Source organism: Henningerozyma blattae, chromosome 1 (assembly GCF_000315915.1).
Source record: "Henningerozyma blattae CBS 6284 chromosome 1, complete genome".
NCBI lineage: Eukaryota > Fungi > Ascomycota > Saccharomycetes > Saccharomycetales > Saccharomycetaceae > Henningerozyma > Henningerozyma blattae.
In genome coordinates this window covers 385,186-403,972 of record NC_020185.1, presented here as the reverse complement: position 1 = coordinate 403,972, position 18,787 = coordinate 385,186, and the positions used below count along the sequence as shown (strand labels likewise).

Genomic DNA, 18,787 nt, shown 5'->3' with positions numbered 1-18,787 from the left:
CTTCAATATCTGTTCAAAGAGGTTTAAGAATCCAAAAAGATGGCAGTCGGTGCTTATGAACTACCCGTGAGTCAACATGATCTGAAGGATGACGTTGAAAAGAAATCTAGAAATAAAGGCAATAGCTCTTTTTTGAACATGATTCCACCATCCATCCAATACAATATAAATAAACTAAAACGATTACTGGGATTCAATGTGGGAAAAAATAGTAATGATGATGGTGGCCATCATTACAAAATATTTAACATTAGAAGAATTGTATTGATACTATTCATTGTCACTTTCAGTATCTTTTGGTTAGCTGATTCTGGTAGTGATGAATCAGTTAGTTCACTAATTAAAGAATATGAAAGAAGAAGAAATAGCAATTCTAGAGGCTTAAGAACACCTTTAGGCCAAAGTTCTATACCAAATAGTTTGGCCAATCCAAATAGATCTAGGTGGAGTAAAATCTGGCCATTTTCTTTACTAAACAAGGATCCAAAGATTGTTATTATCCTAGCAGCCAATGAAGGTGGTGGTGTCTTAAGATGGAAAAATGAAGAAGAGTGGTTTATTGAAAAAATTTCCATTGATAACAAAAAAGCTTACGCTAAGAGACATGGTTATGGTTTAACTATTAAAGACTTGACTGTATCTAAAAGATATTCACATGAATATAGAGAAGGGTGGCAAAAAATTGATATCTTAAAGCAAAGTATGAGAGAATTTCCAAATGCAGAATGGTTCTGGTGGTTAGACTTGGATACTTTAATTATGGAGCCAAAAAAATCATTAGAAGACCATATTTTCAATAGAATAGACCAAATGACCGAAAGAACATTAGAAGAATTCAATCCATTGAATATTCCAATCGATTTACCATATGTTGATTACAAGCAAGATATGAATCTTTTAATTACTCAAGATTGCGGTGGTTTCAATTTGGGTTCCTTTTTCATCAAGAACTCCGAATGGTCTAAATTGTTATTGGATGTCTGGTGGGAACCTGTAATGTATGAACAAAGACACATGGTTTGGGATCATCGTGAACAAGATGCTCTAGAAGAATTATACCGTAACGAAGCCTGGATCAGATCCAAAGTAGGGTTCTTACCATTAAGAGCAATCAACTCTTTCCCACCTGGCGCTTGTTCTGAAAGCAATGATGATCCAAGATATTTCTATAATGAACATGACCGTGACTTTGTCGTTAACATGGCCGGTTGTAACTTTGGTAGAGATTGTTGGGGTGAAATGAAACATTACACCTCTACAATGGAAAGATTAAATACCAGATGGTATTCTAAACTATTCCGTCGTTAAAACTACCGCACTACTTTTTAAAATAGAATAATAATATATCCAATACCATTTTTTTTAGCCAAAAAAAAATGATAAAATGCCATAATTGTAAACTAAACTAAATACTAATAGTAACCTGGATACTCTAATTGACTTTCCATTGCACTAGATATTTATTTATTCATTTGTTATTCACATCTATTTGCAAATTTTTGTGATTTATTCCTTATGTTCATTCATTAAAAGAGGTGAATAAAGCCAGACAATATATAGCCAATGCCATGATCATATATATCCTACAGATACTTATATTAATAGATAAACTCAAATATATATTTATATACATATATATTCACATACTCGAATCTTTTACATTCTAATTCCGGTTTTCAACAGGGTCTGATTTTGAAGAATTACCCGCCCGCTAAATATCACGCGCCACGAGAATCACGAAATTTGAATTCGAAAGAACGAAATAAACTTTCCAGATAGTTGCAAACAATAACAATGAGTTGGATCGGCAAGTATTCAGTAAGAAACTGGAGTTGGGCAAACAGTTGTAAACGGTTGGAAAAGCTGAGTCGGAGTTTGTTAATTCGACAAAGACAGATGACATAATTATTAACTCGAAAAGGCAGATATTAAACTACTGAAAGTAAAACACGGATTTATCGAACAAAAAAAAGGTTTCTTGTTAGAACAGCTAATCACATATCTGTTTACATGTTTCTTTATTCATTTGAAAATTTGCGTTAATAGAGAGATAATTTAACATATAATCAAATAGCCACCTAATATTCCTAAAACAAGTACAATCTTAGCTGAGGTCTCAATTACTTTAAATTGTATTGATTAAGTTAGCTTACATTAAAACTAAACGATATGGACTTTCTAAATAACGATATAAATGATGACTTGTTTAGTCCTAACAGCAATAATAATAACACCAATGGTAATTCAGATGACTTTTCAAACCTCTACGGTGCTGCTGGGTTTAACGATCCTCTGAATCAAAATAATAACAACAACATGATAAATCAGGGCCAATCTCCAGGAAATTTTATGAATAATAACAATAATATTAATAATAATAATCCGATGTCTCAAGTAGCTTCTCCCTTTGACTTTTCAAGGAATAATAGTACAGGCGGCCCAATTGGTTCAAGTGCTCCTATTAATAGCAATAACCTGCCTCTTTCGCCACAAGCAATTTTAGCAAGGAAATCAATTGCTAGCAACAACAATAATAGTACCACCCCTATTATGAACAATAATATAGGACTTAATACCTTCCCAACTAATAACAACAGTAATAGTAATAATAATCATAATAATAACAATAATAATAATAATGGAAATATTAGTAACACTGCAAGTGCCAATCGCAATGTACCTTCATTTTCTATGTCTCCTCAAGATATATTTTCACCCACGAACACTTCAAATCAACAATTTAATGATCCTACAGTGAGCAATACTAATTCAAACATGTTAAATAATAATACAAGCGGAACTCCTGCAGATATCAATGCGCATGCCATCTTAACGCCTGGCCAAAATATGAACTCAAATCTAAATAACAATGCCAGCGGTGGAAATTTTGGAAATACAACTTCAAGAAACTCTGCTTCTGCAACACCACAACAGATTTTATCGCAAACAACCACTCAAAATGTGTATCCTTCTACTTCAAATAATACTAACAAGAATAGTACTACCACTAATAATTCTATTAACACCAATAACAATAATAATTTATCCCGTAACAATAGCACTAATGCAAATAATACAGGTACTAAAGCCATGTCTCCTTCCTTTAACTACCAATCTCCAGTGGTTAACAATATAAATACTTCTAACCAGAAAAACGTTAGCACTTACAATTTAAATAATCCAAACTTAACCCAAGACAATAACCATGTTGATAGATCTACTGATGTATTTGCTGATAGAGCTGCTGTATTTGCTGCTTTGCAGCATAGACAACAACAACAACAACAACAACAACAACAACAACAACAACAACAACAACAGCCACAGCCACAGCCACAACCCCAACCCCAACCACAACAACAGCGTCAAATGCATAAACAACAACAACAGCAGCAATTCCAGCAACAGTACCAACAACAACAGCAACAACAACAACAGCAGCAGCAGCAGCAACAACAACAACATCAACAACAAATGAATCAGCAACAACATAGTTTCCAAGCCGTCCAACCTCAACAACGCCAAGGCTCTAGACAACCTCAATCGCAAAAACAAAACTCAAATCCAAATACGAATCTAAATTCAAGTTTAACCCAGAATACTACTCAATCTCAGTCCCATTCACAATCTCCACAATTAGTACAGGCTGTAATGAATAGAAATATCTCTCAATCGGGAACCCCTAACGTTAGTAACCCTAATTCAACTCTAGGCCAAGGATCCGTACCCACTCCTGGATCGGCAACTTCTAATAGCAACGCCAATATTGCTAATAATATCAATAACAGTACTGTATCTTCTCATAGCGGATTAACTCCTGCAAATATATTACAAAGCGTTAATCCTGAACTGCAACATAGAATTTCTGCTGAATTGAGCAGTAAACAATATGAATTATTTATGAAATCATTAATTGAAAATTGTAAGAGAAATAATATTTTTTTACAACGTATACCTGAAATTCAAAATAGAAAAATTAATTTATTTATCTTATTTATGTTTGTTCAAAAATTAGGGGGCTGCGAGAACGTTTCCAGTAACCAACAATGGGCTTTAATTGCCAATAAACTACAAATTAATGACCTTCAAAGATTAATTGGCATTTATTATAAGTTTTTAGCCCCATATGAAAAATTTATACTTTCACCAGATGGTGTCAAAGAAACACAAGCTAAAAAAGTGTTCCTACAGCAATTTTTCCAAGAAATCTTAAAAAAATATCAAGTATTTAATAACAATAATAACTCTGTACCATCTTCTCATAATAATTCCAATGAAAATAATACTACAGTTCCTACGAATACAAACAACACCAATGCATCTAATGTTTCTTCCCCTGCGGTCAGCAATGCTGTGCCGATAACAAATAATACTCCATTAATGACTCAACAACAGAAGTCATTAAGCCAAAACCAATCACCACAATTCCAACAACTTCAACAACAGATGCAACTACAACACCAACTACCACCCAATAGTGTACAACAACAGCAGCAACAACAACAACAACAACTCCCTTTTCAACAGCAACAGCTGCAAAAGAAAACACCACAATCTCAATCACATCCACAACAATTAACACAACAACCTCTCATTCAACCACAGCAAAAGCCTAAGCAAAAAGCTCGAGTCAAGTCAAAGCCAAAACAAAGTTTAAATCAATCAGACTCAGTTCAAACTCCATCTTCCTTTGCTATTGAACCATCTCTTTCGAATAAGTCCGTCTCTAAAGGCAAGGGTGTTATTAAACCAACCAAGAAACTACGTAAAACGAAGCCAAAAAAAACTAAGAAAGAACTTGAATTAGAACAACAACAGTTATTAGAACAGCAACAGCAACAGCAACAGCAACAGCAACAGCAACAGAAACAGCAACAGCAACAGCAACAGCAACAGCAACAACAATTACAACAGTCACAACAACAACAATTTCAAGAACAACAGAAAAAATTAATGCAAGAGAAGGTTAAGAAACAACATGAATTAATGAGACAAAAATATCAACAAGAATATGCTAAATTACCAAAAGTTTATGAAAGATCAACTATTAGAAATTATAAACCAACTAATAGACCAATTCAAAACATTTTAGGTTATGATTTGAATTATGTTTCTCAAATAGGTGAAAAAATTGATTCTACTAAACCTATATTTTTATTTACTCCTGAACTTGGTACAGTTAATCAGAAAAATTTATCCATTGCACTAGAATCCAATAGTTTAGGTGAAATTTCGACCGCATTAAACACCCTTTTAATCATAACTTCTGATTCTAAATATAAATTTAATTTAACAGATTGTACTTACTTACTTGACGCCTTATGTTTATTAGGTCTTGATACCATTTCTAATATTATCGATTCGTATAATATTAACTCAAGATCCGCGAAGTTGAATACTAAATATTGTACTGAGTATGAAACTGATATTAATAATCATTTAAATGACAATTTTACTCCTTATAACAAAGTCAACGATAATATGAATCAAATATTTGAAAATTATTTAGATTCCATTAATTATACTCAACAAGAAAATGAAAATATTAAAATTAAAGTCGATTCTTTAACTGGTAATGATATCGAACAAGTTCCTCCAATGCTAACTCCCGTACAAACACCATTATTAAACGATGTAGAAGTAGTTATTGACGACGAAGAGGTGTACAATGAAGATGAAGATCATAACCCTAATAATACGAACTACACATCTAACTTCCATGATTATCCTAAAAAGTGGTCTTTTATCCCTAAACCCGTCAGAAAGAAAATTAATCAAATACCATCTAATTTATATACTCCATCCTACATGCAGTCCTTAAAATCCATCAGAGATGAAATAGGTTCACCATTTACCAAGGTAAATACAAGAGATGCCGAGGACTCGAGAGTTTTATCAGTTGACCAATTATCAATGATTAGTATGATAATTAGAAATCTGACCTTTTCGGATAACAATGCTCTACTTATCAGTAAGAATATATACTACAAAAGGTTTCTTTCTGATATTCTATGGCTTATTTTTATTAATTCAGAGAAATTGATTTTTACGAGGAAATGTTTTAATTTAAAGAAGGATATTATTATTAGTTTGAGTAACGTATCACATAACTTGGCTATTGACTCTAAAATTGATTTCTTTTTAATTTTATTATTAATTATTAGTTTTGGTGAACCCAAGCCTTTTGCAAATAGTCTAGGCTCTGATCATTTGACATATTCGGAATATCCTTTAGAATTAGGCAAATATCAAACTTTTGGTATTGACGTATTGGCTAAATTATTGTCATTAGAATCACCTAATAGAAAAGTTTTTATGAATTTAATTATTGATTGGGATTATTATAATAAAAGTGAAAATAATGAAATCATTGTTCAATTGATGAACATTTATAATAATGGTAATAGAACTAAATTATTAACGGATATATTTTCATTTTTAATATCAGCTATTCCATTTATGCAGGTAAATACTATGCCATCAATCATCGAGGTTATGGCTCCCACTATATCACAAAGTTTGGTATGTTTAATAACTTTATTAGGAAATTTGGATTTTAAAAAAATACAAGATATGAAAAATCCAAGAAACAAAGACCATTATGATACTTCACAAAGAAATAAAAATGAAAAACGAGAAGTTGAATTCGAATATGATGTGAAAAATTTACCATTAATTTGGTTGAATTGTGAAGAAAATATTGGTTGTAATGCTAAGCGATTAAGTGATGCACTAAATAAAATTAGTATTCATACAGATCAAAGTTTAAAAGACTTGAAAATAATATTTGCATCAATTAGCTCATCGTTATTAGAATTAATATGTCTTTTAATTGAGAAGAGTATTGAATTTACTAATCAGGATAAAAAGACTGAGGCCGAAAATAATTATGAAAAATTTAAAACATTTAAGACGATTATTGAGATTACTGGCTTATTACCAACTGAAGCACAATGCATTAGTGTTTTAACTAATCCACAAACTGATGTCAATATTGCTAACCAAACTCGTAGACTATTTTTCTTAAGAAATTTCATACTTGATTTTGTTTGCAACAATAAAGAACAATTTATTACTACCACTAATACTACAAAAAATACTAAAACAGAAGAGAATATCAGTGCAGTTGATAATGGAACTGCAAATAATGAAGAAAAAGTAGAAGAGGGCATGGACGTGGAAGAAGAGGAAGAGGATAAAGAGGAAGAAGAGGGAATGGAGGAAGAAGAGGGAATGGAGGAAGAAGAGGGAATGGAGGAAGAAGAGGGAATGGAGGAAGAGAAAGAGGAAGAACACGAACAACAGCAACAGCAGCAAGAACCAGAACCAGAACAACAGCAAGAACAAGAGCAGGTGATAGAAAAGAAAGAGGAAGGAGAAGAAAAGAAAGAAGAGGAAGAAGAGGAAGAAGAAGAAGAAGGAGAAGAAGGAGAAGGAGAAGAACTAGAAAATGAGGGGGGAAAAGAAAAAGTAGAAAAGGAAAATGAAGTGGAAAAGGAAAATGAAGTTGAAATACAAAACACTGTTAATTTAGAAGAAGAACCTTGTCCGGAAAGAAATATAACTGATGGGGAACATGCCACTACCAGCATGTAAACTGTTTTATGATATATTTTCGCGTTAGAAATGTTAAATCTTGTGCATTATATTGATGTTGAAAAGTAAGCATTTTTTATCCTACAAATGGTTAGTTAAGCTTATAGCAAGAGAGATAATGTATCTAATATGGCGACATCAAATTAAGGAACAGGTTGAATTTGAAAGTGAAGTACTGAATAGAACAAAACTTAAATACATACATTGAAGGATCTAGTATTGTACGTACACCAAGATGCTCTCTTCTAGCTCTGTTTTGGGGAAGGTACAGTATTTTACATAATATTTTTCAAATACAAAAATTAGTAATTTACACTACCCAGATCTAACCAATCTTTAAGATCTCATAGGTTTAAAGACCGACTTATGGAACAATATTAGTGTATTCCCTTAAAGTTTCTAAAACGTAAAATACTATTAATGAAACACACATGGTTATGGCTAGGAAAATAAAGTTCGAGATTCAAGAGATGATGCTGTAGACTTGCTTTTGAAAATGTTGCAGGCAATATCTCAATTAACTGTCAAGGAAATCGAGGTTGTGGTTTGAAAACTGAAGCTGTGGCTCAAAAAAAATCAAAACAGGCAACGAAAAAACCGATATACGACATAAAAAAATGTCCAAAAAAACGAGCTGAAAATGGAAATACAATCATCAGTGCACATCACAAGTGTGCATGAGAACCTAATAGAAAAGATAAATACGGAAGAGGAAGAAGTGAAGGATGACCACGAAAACTCAATGAATATAAATGAAGATCCAGCAGACGGCGCAGAAATTTTTGCACAGGAATTCCAGGGCCATCCATCAGAACGACAGTAAGAAAGAAGGCAAGAATGATAACTAAAATGTTATTCAACACCTAGATTTGAATGAGAACAACAAGCAATTGAATTATTGTTAGACATCAACAGATAATCCTGAAATCATTGGCTCTAGAAATGACACAAATGCTACGGCCGATATATAGTTAAGTTTCAAACAATTTTTTAGCATAGATCTCTCTACATCATGCAGAGTCAGACTTTTCAGTTGTCTAGGATACATCAACGACAATTTGATTAACTTTCTCGGAATAACGTCATCAACCGAGAAAGATGTAATAATAACAATATGTAATTTCTTATAGATTATACTACTTATGTAAAAAACATACTTCTAAGTAATGACAGACTAAATTCAACTATTTGGCCCGATAATAATAGGTTTTGTAAACGTGAATGTTTTATACGACTACAGCTAGTAAATTATACTATTTTTAGAATTAGCCCTTCTGTTCCCGTAAGGACCGATCTCAATTTATTCTCCCACTCTTTGTCTTTCCAATGATTAATCTCATAGCAAGCTTTTCAATAAAAAATTTAAAAAAAAAATTTAAATACCATTTTTAATCTTATGAGGTATAACTCATACATCTTACATATACGACCTGATATTAACAAGTGAAACAAATACGGCTATGCCAAGCCGTTCGACCAATATTCTAGGTGGTAAGACGATGGCATGCTCATCGTAAGACTCTACATGGGCTATTAAGTTTTACTACGTCGTACATGCCAATAGCCGTGCTCTGTCTGATGCTATCCATTTGTCGTTTAACAAATACTCTCTTCTTTAGGATATCCTCGGATTAATTAGACTATCAACTGAGCCTTATCTGGTGGAAAATGGCTTGAAATTTTCTGAAAAGCTTTTCCGTTCCAAGGAACAGAAAAATCTTAAAGAGATACTCATTTCTGAAATGGACTTATAGGAAAATATATTTGCCATCTTTGTTCTGTTGACAACCCTCTGTGCCGTCATTTTTGATGTTTCCCGTATGGGCCATGTTTTGTTATCAGACTACGCCATTTGACTATTTGACGTCTCATATTCGTTGAATTCTACAGTAACAATAACAACTGAAAAAAAGAGAAGAAAATATTGCAGATGGTACTTCGATTAAAAAAACAATATCCTTTAGAGGAAGATTCAAATGTCATAAAACGGTCTAAAGTTTGGGCTGGCTGAAAAAAGGTTTGTCATTTTCTTTTCTTCATTATGTCTCGAAATATTTCCATATAATATGGGGTCGTACATATTTACATTCATAATCATATCCAAGTTGAGCTATTTTAGCTAAGATTCCATGGATCCATAAAAATAGGTAAAAACAACGCAATTTTCTTGAGTTGATTAATACCACCGGTATAGTTCCACTTTGGATAAATATTTTTTTATCTTCGAGCGATTAGTAGCTTAATGGGAGTTTAAACATTGAGAAACATTTCGTTATTCTTGGTTCCTTGGCACATCAAATCGACTTGCTGTAGTCCTCCAGTGGTGTTTAGTGCGAACTACTATTGAGTATACGGTCATTTGGAACGTCATTTTTTGAGATTTCGTTTTAGGCAAATGGGGCTAGTTTAGTTTGGCTAAAGTGGCTAAAGTGGCTAAAGTACCGATTCTAGCAAGTATAAGCCCGATTTGACTATATAGGTGATGAAACTCTATGGTACATACTAATTAATAACTTTGACCATGTATTGCCAAACGTCTCATATTCCGGGAAACTATTATTATTCATTATTGAGTAACTACTGTTTACTATCATTAACACGTTATATTTAGTCCTTGTCTAATTCAGTCGGCTATAGATTTTTAGTGGGAAAGGATCAATCAATTTGTACCTTAGTTTGGATATTAGTGGAGTTCAAATGATGAGGCTTCGATTTAGGCATTAGAATTTTGGTTCCCTATAGGATATTTGCTCTTGTTGATTTTTTTTTCTTTTTATTACCTCCACGAAGGGAACGGTATTCTTTTACAGTTCTGCGATAGGGGTAATGGAAAGCAAGTAGTGCACAACATAAAGATTTCACCATTATTTGCAAGAGAGAAATCTTAAACATATAGGTATCACGATCGATAACGTTATGTTGTGCTTGAATCTATTTGACAGGCGTAGTAATGAGCTATTCGTGTTTCATTTATCTTTTATACCTGCACTAGTCAAAATATTCCAAAATATGGAGTAGGTCGGTAGGCATTCATTTATTTAAGAATTGCATGCATTTTTAATGCATCTTATTTATTACTATTTCTACTACTGTTAATATTTTCTTGGTGCTTTCCTTCGTTTATTCTCGTTTGTATTGCTATTGTTGATATTTTTTTCTTTTAAGGGCATCGATTATTTTTGTCACTGAATTTATTCTTGTGGTGGTTATCTCTATTTCCAACCTTACATTACCGTGACACATCAAATCAAGGTATTAATTGATAAAGCGTTCTCATTACCGCTATATAAATATAACACTGCATTGATACTTGCTACAAGAATCTCTAAAATATTCTCCAGCATTCTTTAAAGAGTAAATCAACTGATAATTTACAACAATTATAGAACACAAATAATAAAAAGAAATTAAAAAAAATTTTAGAATAAACTAGACTATAAAAGTAATATAGGTTACACACCTTGAAAGATAGTTTTACAGATAGCGCTGGTTAGATATTGCTTTTTATTTTTATTTTACAATTTTTTTTCATTTCTATTGTGAAGAAGATGTGGAGTGGTTGTCAGATAAATAATTATAGATTAGAAGATCAAATTGGCTCAGGTACTTTTGGGCTTATAATATCAGCAATTAATTCGATAAATGATAAGAAATATGCAATTAAAATCATTGGTAAGCAAGACAATTTGAATTTAAAAACTCTTTTATTTGAGTATTTTACAATCTTTCAAAATAAGTTGACTTTAGAAAGTTTAGATTTAGGTGAGATTAAAAATTTGAAAAATGAAGAGTTTGTTAAACAACCTTATTTGAAAGAAATATCAAATCAATTAAAGGTTCATTCTCATTCAAACATCGTTACAATACATACTGTTTTCGATTCCCCACATGCCTTATTTATTGTCATGGATTATTATCCAAATGATCTTTACAATGCCATTGTCATGGATAATAAATTAAGTAGCAATGGCTTATTGATTAAGAAGGTCTTTATACAATTATGTTCGGCAATTTTCCATTGCCATGAAGAAGGCATCTTCCATTGTGATATTAAACCAGAAAATATTTTATTAGATTCAAAATTTAATATATTTTTATGTGATTTTGGTTTATCAACAAATGAAAGCTTTTTATCAATAAATGCATTTATTGGTAGTTCATATTATATGGCTCCAGAAAGAATTGGATTTTTCAAAGGCACAAATGTGGATTTAATTCCAACTTCTAAGGGAGATATTTGGTCATTAGGTATATTGTTGATCAATTTAACATGTAATAGAAATCCTTGGCTATCAGCAAATAGACTTGAAGATAAAAATTTCAAATATTATTTGGAAAAATCCACATTATTAAAAGAAATTTTACCCATTTCCAATATTTTTAATTATTTATTATTAAAAATATTGAACGTTAATCCTTATTATAGAATTGATATCCCTGAAATCATGGATGAAATGTTAACGATCAAGTCGTTTACCACAGAAGGTCCATTATCAAAAGTTGATAGATTAGATATGGATACTTATATTTCAATATTATATTGTCGTGATTTAAACATTGATATGGATCAAGATAAAAATGTTTCAGATTTAAATCATCATAATAATAATCTCTTCCATGATCAAATGAGACTTGAAGATGAGGAACATATGTTTAATTATTTTAGTCATGACGAAAGCATATCTACACCAGGCGATAGTATCATGAGCATTGATCATCGTAATGCTAACCAACTTAATAATTGGGATATTGATTATTTAAATTTAGAAGAGTTTGATGTTGATATTAACACTGCAACTAAACAAAATCAAAATGATAATGATAATCAAACTAACACAAATATGGATAGCAATTATAACCCTAAATTAAATATAGCAAGAAAGTTTGATATAGAGAACAAATTGACTACCAATTCTCAGATCGAATTTTTCAGTGAAGTTTATCCATCTGCTACCACTACTTTAGCAGATAATAAATTTGATATTGATGATTATTTAGTTACAATATAATAAGGTGGAAAATATATTTCCTTCTTATGACATTACAAAAACGACAAGAATAAAAGAATAGAAAGACACAAACAACACAATTTCATTCTCCCATACAATACTATAACGACTTTATGACTCTGCATTTTTTATCCCCATTTTTATTATTACTATCGACATTTTATTTCAAGTTTTTTAGTTTTCATTTTATTCTATGTTTTATTTTCTTTTACGCCAAAGTTTATTTTCCTCTATTTGTTTTTGATATACTTTATATATATATTATCTATTTAGAACAGTTTTATTATTTAGACCTTTTTTACTCATTCATATGCTATTAGTTTTCTTTTTTTCAAAGTTTTAATTCTTTGCATTTGTGAGATCTATTATTTTAATTAATATTATCATAATTATTAGCGCTTTGTGTGCGTTATATTTATACGTAAATATATAAGTAAATATATATTATATATTATATTAAGGAGAGAGTCTGTTAGGCTCACTCTTATTATTTATCGAATCCGAAAAAATTCTCTGCAATTGCTAGTACATCAGCATCTACTTGTTCAACAGATTTTCCACCAATTTCTTCAACAACAACCCCTTCTTTGACCTCTTCTGCTGTTGGTAATTCCAAATCTCTTAATTGTGAATCTACCATATTAGCTTTCATGAAATGACCTTCTCTATATTTCATTCTCTCCATTAAATCAGCTCTTGATGCATTCAATATGATGAATAAGAAGTCTGCCTTTTTACCTATTTTCTCTAATATATTCTCTATATTTTTTTTCAAACTTGAACAAGTTACAACAGCACATTTTTCAACATCTTTATCCATCTCAGCCACATCAATGGATTTAATAGCAATTTTCTTCAACCAACCCCATCTATCTTTATCTTCTAATGGTATCCCCTTTGCCATTTTATCAATGTTCTCCTGTGAATGTAAGGCATCACCTTCTAAATATTCCAAATGAACATGATCATATTTAGCAAAGTTAGACACTAAGTTTTGAGCAACAGTAGATTTCCCAGTGGCACTTGGACCACCGACTATTATCACTTTATATTTTTTTTCACTAGACATTTTATATTGTTGAAATTACGAAATTTGTTTATTTGTTTATTTTTTTTTTTTGTATTACCAATAATTTGTTCTTAAGCTTCTTTAAACAAACACTAATAATACCCCTAATATCTTATAACAACACTATAAGGAAAAACAAAAGAATACATTGCATACAAATAAGCGAAAAACAAGTTTTATATATAAATTCAAACTATTTGTTACTATCACTTTGGATTAGTAGTCATTGATATTCAAGCTTCCTACATAATAAACATTAAACCAAATCGTGCTAACAACTCACAGAGAAAGAGACTCATAGAAACTGCTTAAACTATGCACTGAAATTTATTAGCATCTTTCAAATATTTCAAGAAATGTTTCAATTCCAAATATTGCCCTTTTAGTTATGAGTCCTCTAAAATCTAAGGCCAGCTATAGCGAAATATTTCCACTTTCTCGGAAAAATAGATCTTAACACCGTTGGCGGTGTTAAAGATGGAGCTATAAAACTTTTCATGTTTGAACGTACAATAAAGGTTTTAAATCCCACAAGCCGTTAGCACGAGACTGTAAATTGTCACATATAGAGTAATATAATAGGAACAGTAAGATATACGTGTTTCCCGGGGATAACTAATCAAGAGGGTAAGCTTTTGATGATTTTTTATTATCACAAATGCACTGATGATAAATTAGTGTAATTCAGTTGGTAAGTGATAATGGCATTTATTAAAGATCCATAGATGTGCTGAATACTTCTTGCCTTTTGGAGTGACTGTTAGAATATACAAGGGTGAAGGAGACAAGAAAGAAAGCTTTTTATGAATGCCAGCATATGAGCATTAAGGAGGAATTTTCCAGTTGCTAGTCATATGAAGTTTAAGTAGTCTTACAATAGAGTGGAGGGTTTACATTTATTTTTATTAACGTGGGGACAAATTATACTGGTGCGTTTTTTTTAGTCCCGATGGCAATGAGGTACATTCTTTCTACAATATAGGAACTTGCCAGGAGCAATATTAATAGGCAACTTCGTAAGGTATAACAGCAGATGAGCAAATTGTGGTCTGGAGGTATAGACATGATGAACTAATTCAAAGAAAATTGACCACTGTTTTTAAAACATTCAGCTTTTAAATAAGCGCCGTGGCGCAGTGGAAGCGCGCAGGGCTCATAACCCTGATGTCCCTAGATCGAAACTAGGCGGCGCTATGTTTTTTGCAAAAATTTTGTGTAACAATTTTAATCTTTGCTACTCCCAGTAGTTTATCTTTTTGGCTGCTAGTTTAATACCAACTGTTTATTAAACTATACAACTATATACCTGAGCCTATGTAAGTTAAATATTATTATTATTATTACGTTCCGATTTGTTCACTATACACTTCCATCTTTTGTATCTCGTCCTTTTTGTTTTCTGGTTCTTACCTCTTTGTTCTACCTTAACCCTCTAGTTTATTCTTTTAGCTTTAGGTTCTTAAATAGAATTTATGTTCATGATTCAGTTACTTGTTAATCTACATGTTCATTCCGTTATCATGTGATCCTGATTTATACACGTGACTAACGTAGCTCACACTACGTGACATTTTGGCTTGTCACGTGATTATTGGAAATGTTGCTAACAACTACCTTAAGAACCGATTTTCACTAACATAAAATCATTTTAGAACTTTAAATTAAACCATAAATATATTTTATATAAAAATAATATTTATTTGGCAAATCTTAAATATTTTTACGATTTATATCTATAGCGCGTAATAAAATAGCAAAATTTAAACATTAAGGGGAGAAAAGTAACCATAAAACAAAGAAAGTACGAAAAATTAGAAAAATGCTAATATCAATTGAAATTATTAAAGTAGTGATTGTATAATAAGTGAAGTTAAAATTTTTTGTATGATTTATTTTTTTATATTTTTGTTATAACAATACAGGAGTAGGAAGGGGGAGAAATTAGAATCAATTATATATACACATCTTATTTTATTCATACTCTTTCAATAATAACGGAGGAAGCACCACCACCACCATTACAAATGGCAGCACAACCTAATTTCCCATTTTCTTGAATCAAGACATTCAATAGAGTCACCACGATTCTTGCACCTGAGCAACCCAACGGATGACCTATGGCTACAGCACCACCATAAACGTTAACTTTTTCTAGTGGGATCTTTAAGTTCTTTGGATTAACAACACCAACAACAGAGAAGGCTTCATTGAATTCAAAATAATCAATATCTTCGATATTATTGAGCCTGGCATTAGCTAATGCCTTTGGAACAGCTAAAGTGGGAGCCCAAGTAAAATCAGCAGGTTTGTGAGCTGCCTCACCAGAGCCTCTAATGATAGCCAATGGTTTCAAATTATATTTTTCCAAATTTTCTTTGCTAACTAGAATCAAAGCTGCGGCACCATCATTAATCGGAGATGCATTGGCCGCAGTGATTGTCCCATTTTCCTTTTGGAAAACAGTTCTTGCACTTCTCAATTTCTCAACATTTAACTTACTAGTTTCTTCATCCTTAGTAACAATAACATCTTGCTTACCTCTTTTACCCTTAATGGTGACCGGGACAATCTCGTTATCGAACTTACCCTTAGCTTGAGCCGTTTGAGCCTTTCTATAAGATTCAATAGCATAATTATCTTGTTCCTCTCTAGAGATATTGAAATCCTTGGCACATTTTTCACCATGAACACCCATAGCTAATCCATCATAAGCATCATTCAACCCATCTTTTTGTAAAACATCCACCATTGTACTATCACCAAATCTACAACCAGCTCTTGCACTTGGCATCAAGTAAGGAGCATTAGTCATCGATTCACAACCACCAACAACAACAATCCCAGCAGTACCACATTTAATAGCTTGTGTACCATAAATGATACTCTTCATACCAGAAGCACAAACCTTATTGATAGTAGAATCAACAACATGGTCTGGGATACCAGCTTTCAAGGCCACTTGTCTTGCAGGAGCTTGACCCAACCCTGCTGATAGAACATTACCATAAACAATTTCATCAATTTTATCCAATGGAATTTGTGGTACAGTTTCTAAAGCAGCTTTAACAGCAATGGCACCCAATTCAATGGCTGACAATGATGATAAACAACCTTGGAAGGAACCAATTGGAGTTCTCTTAGCAGCAACAATATAAACAGGGTCTGACATTCGATAGGTGATATATTATTCTTTCTTCCTTAAAGGGTGGTTCTAGTTCAGTACAATACAATTCAACCAAAATCGCTTGCTTGCACGTCTTTTATATATATATATTAAACTTTTTCTCTTTGCTAAAAGATCTTCCAGGTAAACCAACTTTGCAAATCCTCTTGAAATAGACTCTATAGGTTGTTTCTCCAACAATTACTACTGAATTGATTGATGCCCTACTAATTCAAAAAGAATACTCGAGGAATTATCGCCTTTACATCCTGTACGAGATGAGGCTTATTTCGTGTACGAGATTCAATGTTGCTTTGCCTTGCCAACCAAGAATGGCAAATTAGAGCACGTGATGCAAAAATTAAGGTGTTTTATGTGGTAGCGCCGTTATGAAAATGGGCTCGTGGGATGGAAGAATATCAGATTCCTATTTTGTAAGGTGAAAAATGTATGGGTAATAATATAATAATATATAGGAAATAATATATAGAGAAATCTAAAGTGAAATAAAATAAAAAAAAGTCACTAATTAAAAACGATAAAAGAATCCTATTTGAATAAAAGATTTGTTTGGCTTCTATTATCAACAAGACAAGTGTTTTTTATTTTTCTATTGAATAACTATGACTTCTTCATCTCAGTATGTTTTTTCGCATTAATTTATTATGCCTATATTCATGCATATACTAACGTAGATATGAATATTTTTACAATACTATCGTTGTATTTTTGATTATTCATGTATTTAGATTCAAACAATTGGAAAAATTAGGTAATGGTACGTATGCTACTGTTTATAAAGGGTTAAACAAAACTACTGGTGTTTATGTAGCACTTAAAGAAGTTAAATTGGATAGTGAAGAAGGTACTCCCTCCACAGCTATTCGTGAAATTTCTCTAATGAAAGAATTGAAACATAATAACATCGTCAGATTGTACGATGTGATCCATACAGAAAATAAATTAACCCTAGTGTTTGAATATATGGACAAAGATCTGAAAAAATTCATGGATGCAAGATCCCTAGCACATGCCAACCAGTTAAATGCCAACGCTAACCAGAATATAAATAGTGGTAATCCAATGGGTAACAATGGTAATTCAAATTCTAAAACACAACCGATTGGGTTAGAATTAAACTTGGTGAAATATTTCCAATGGCAATTATTGGAAGGGGTTGCATATTGTCATGAAAACAAGATCTTGCATAGGGATTTAAAACCACAAAATTTATTGATTGATAATAAAGGACAATTGAAACTAGGAGATTTTGGGTTAGCAAGAGCCTTTGGGATTCCAGTAAACACTTTTTCCAGTGAAGTGGTGACGTTATGGTATAGAGCTCCGGATGTGTTGATGGGATCTAGAAATTATTCCACTTCAATTGATATGTGGTCTTGTGGCTGTATTTTAGCTGAAATGATTGCTGGTAAGCCATTATTCCCAGGAACAAATGATGAAGAACAGTTAAAATTAATCTTTGAATTAATAGGATCTCCAAATGAACAGAATTGGCCAGGAATCACATCTTTACCTAAATATAGCCAAACTGTTATTCAACCTTCACAGCCAAAGAATTTGAAACATGTGCTACAACCTTATACAAAGGAATTATTGGATGACAATGTAATCGATTTATTAAATGGTTTATTACAATTGAATCCTGATATGAGATTATCAGCTCAACAAGCTTTATATCATCCTTGGTTCGCTGAATATTACCAAAATCAAAACCAGAACCAGAACCAACAACAGCAACAGCCACAACAACAGCCTCACCAACAATAAGTACACTAAAACATTTTCATTTCCATAGCAAGATAATTAATTTATATTTTTGTTATATTGTATATAAGAACTTCATACCTAAAAATTAGTTAATATACATAAAATTAATAATACCATTATTCCATTTATAAACATATAAACATATAAACACAAACAAAAACG

The 18,787-nt window shown here is 31.9% G+C and overlaps 6 protein-coding genes and 1 non-coding gene across 7 annotated transcripts; 5 read left to right on the top strand and 2 right to left on the bottom strand.

The window, feature by feature from the left end:
• Positions 1 to 39: 39 nt before the first annotated feature.
• MNN10 (alpha-1,6-mannosyltransferase) lies at positions 40 to 1,308 on the top strand (the record flags this gene model as incomplete). Its single annotated transcript, XM_004177439.1, has 1 exon — positions 40 to 1,308. One exon carries the CDS (start codon positions 40 to 42, stop codon positions 1,306 to 1,308), a length of 1,269 nt encoding a protein of 422 aa, XP_004177487.1.
• An 861-nt stretch (positions 1,309 to 2,169) lies between these two features.
• On the top strand, positions 2,170 to 7,596 carry SWI1 (Swi1p; the record flags this gene model as incomplete). Its single annotated transcript, XM_004177438.1, has 1 exon — positions 2,170 to 7,596. The coding sequence occupies one exon, from the start codon at positions 2,170 to 2,172 to the stop codon at positions 7,594 to 7,596; it is 5,427 nt and encodes a 1,808-aa protein (XP_004177486.1).
• A 3,548-nt stretch (positions 7,597 to 11,144) lies between these two features.
• On the top strand, positions 11,145 to 12,605 carry TBLA0A01660 (uncharacterized protein; the record flags this gene model as incomplete). The annotated part of the gene is made up of 1 exon (XM_004177437.1): positions 11,145 to 12,605. One exon carries the CDS (start codon positions 11,145 to 11,147, stop codon positions 12,603 to 12,605), a length of 1,461 nt encoding a protein of 486 aa, XP_004177485.1.
• A 487-nt stretch (positions 12,606 to 13,092) lies between these two features.
• TBLA0A01650 (gluconokinase) lies at positions 13,093 to 13,674 on the bottom strand (the record flags this gene model as incomplete). The annotated part of the gene is made up of 1 exon (XM_004177436.1): positions 13,093 to 13,674. One exon carries the CDS (start codon positions 13,672 to 13,674, stop codon positions 13,093 to 13,095), a length of 582 nt encoding a protein of 193 aa, XP_004177484.1.
• Positions 13,675 to 14,796: 1,122 nt separating this feature from the next.
• On the top strand, positions 14,797 to 14,868 carry TBLA0Atrna9M. The gene has a single exon. It is a non-coding gene; the product is annotated as a tRNA-Met (tRNA).
• Positions 14,869 to 15,649: 781 nt separating this feature from the next.
• ERG10 (acetyl-CoA C-acetyltransferase) lies at positions 15,650 to 16,843 on the bottom strand (the record flags this gene model as incomplete). Its single annotated transcript, XM_004177435.1, has 1 exon — positions 15,650 to 16,843. One exon carries the CDS (start codon positions 16,841 to 16,843, stop codon positions 15,650 to 15,652), a length of 1,194 nt encoding a protein of 397 aa, XP_004177483.1.
• Positions 16,844 to 17,460: 617 nt separating this feature from the next.
• On the top strand, positions 17,461 to 18,625 carry PHO85 (cyclin-dependent serine/threonine-protein kinase PHO85; the record flags this gene model as incomplete). Its single annotated transcript, XM_004177434.1, has 2 exons — positions 17,461 to 17,477; positions 17,587 to 18,625. 2 exons carry the CDS (start codon positions 17,461 to 17,463, stop codon positions 18,623 to 18,625), a joined length of 1,056 nt encoding a protein of 351 aa, XP_004177482.1.
• Positions 18,626 to 18,787: the final 162 nt, after the last annotated feature.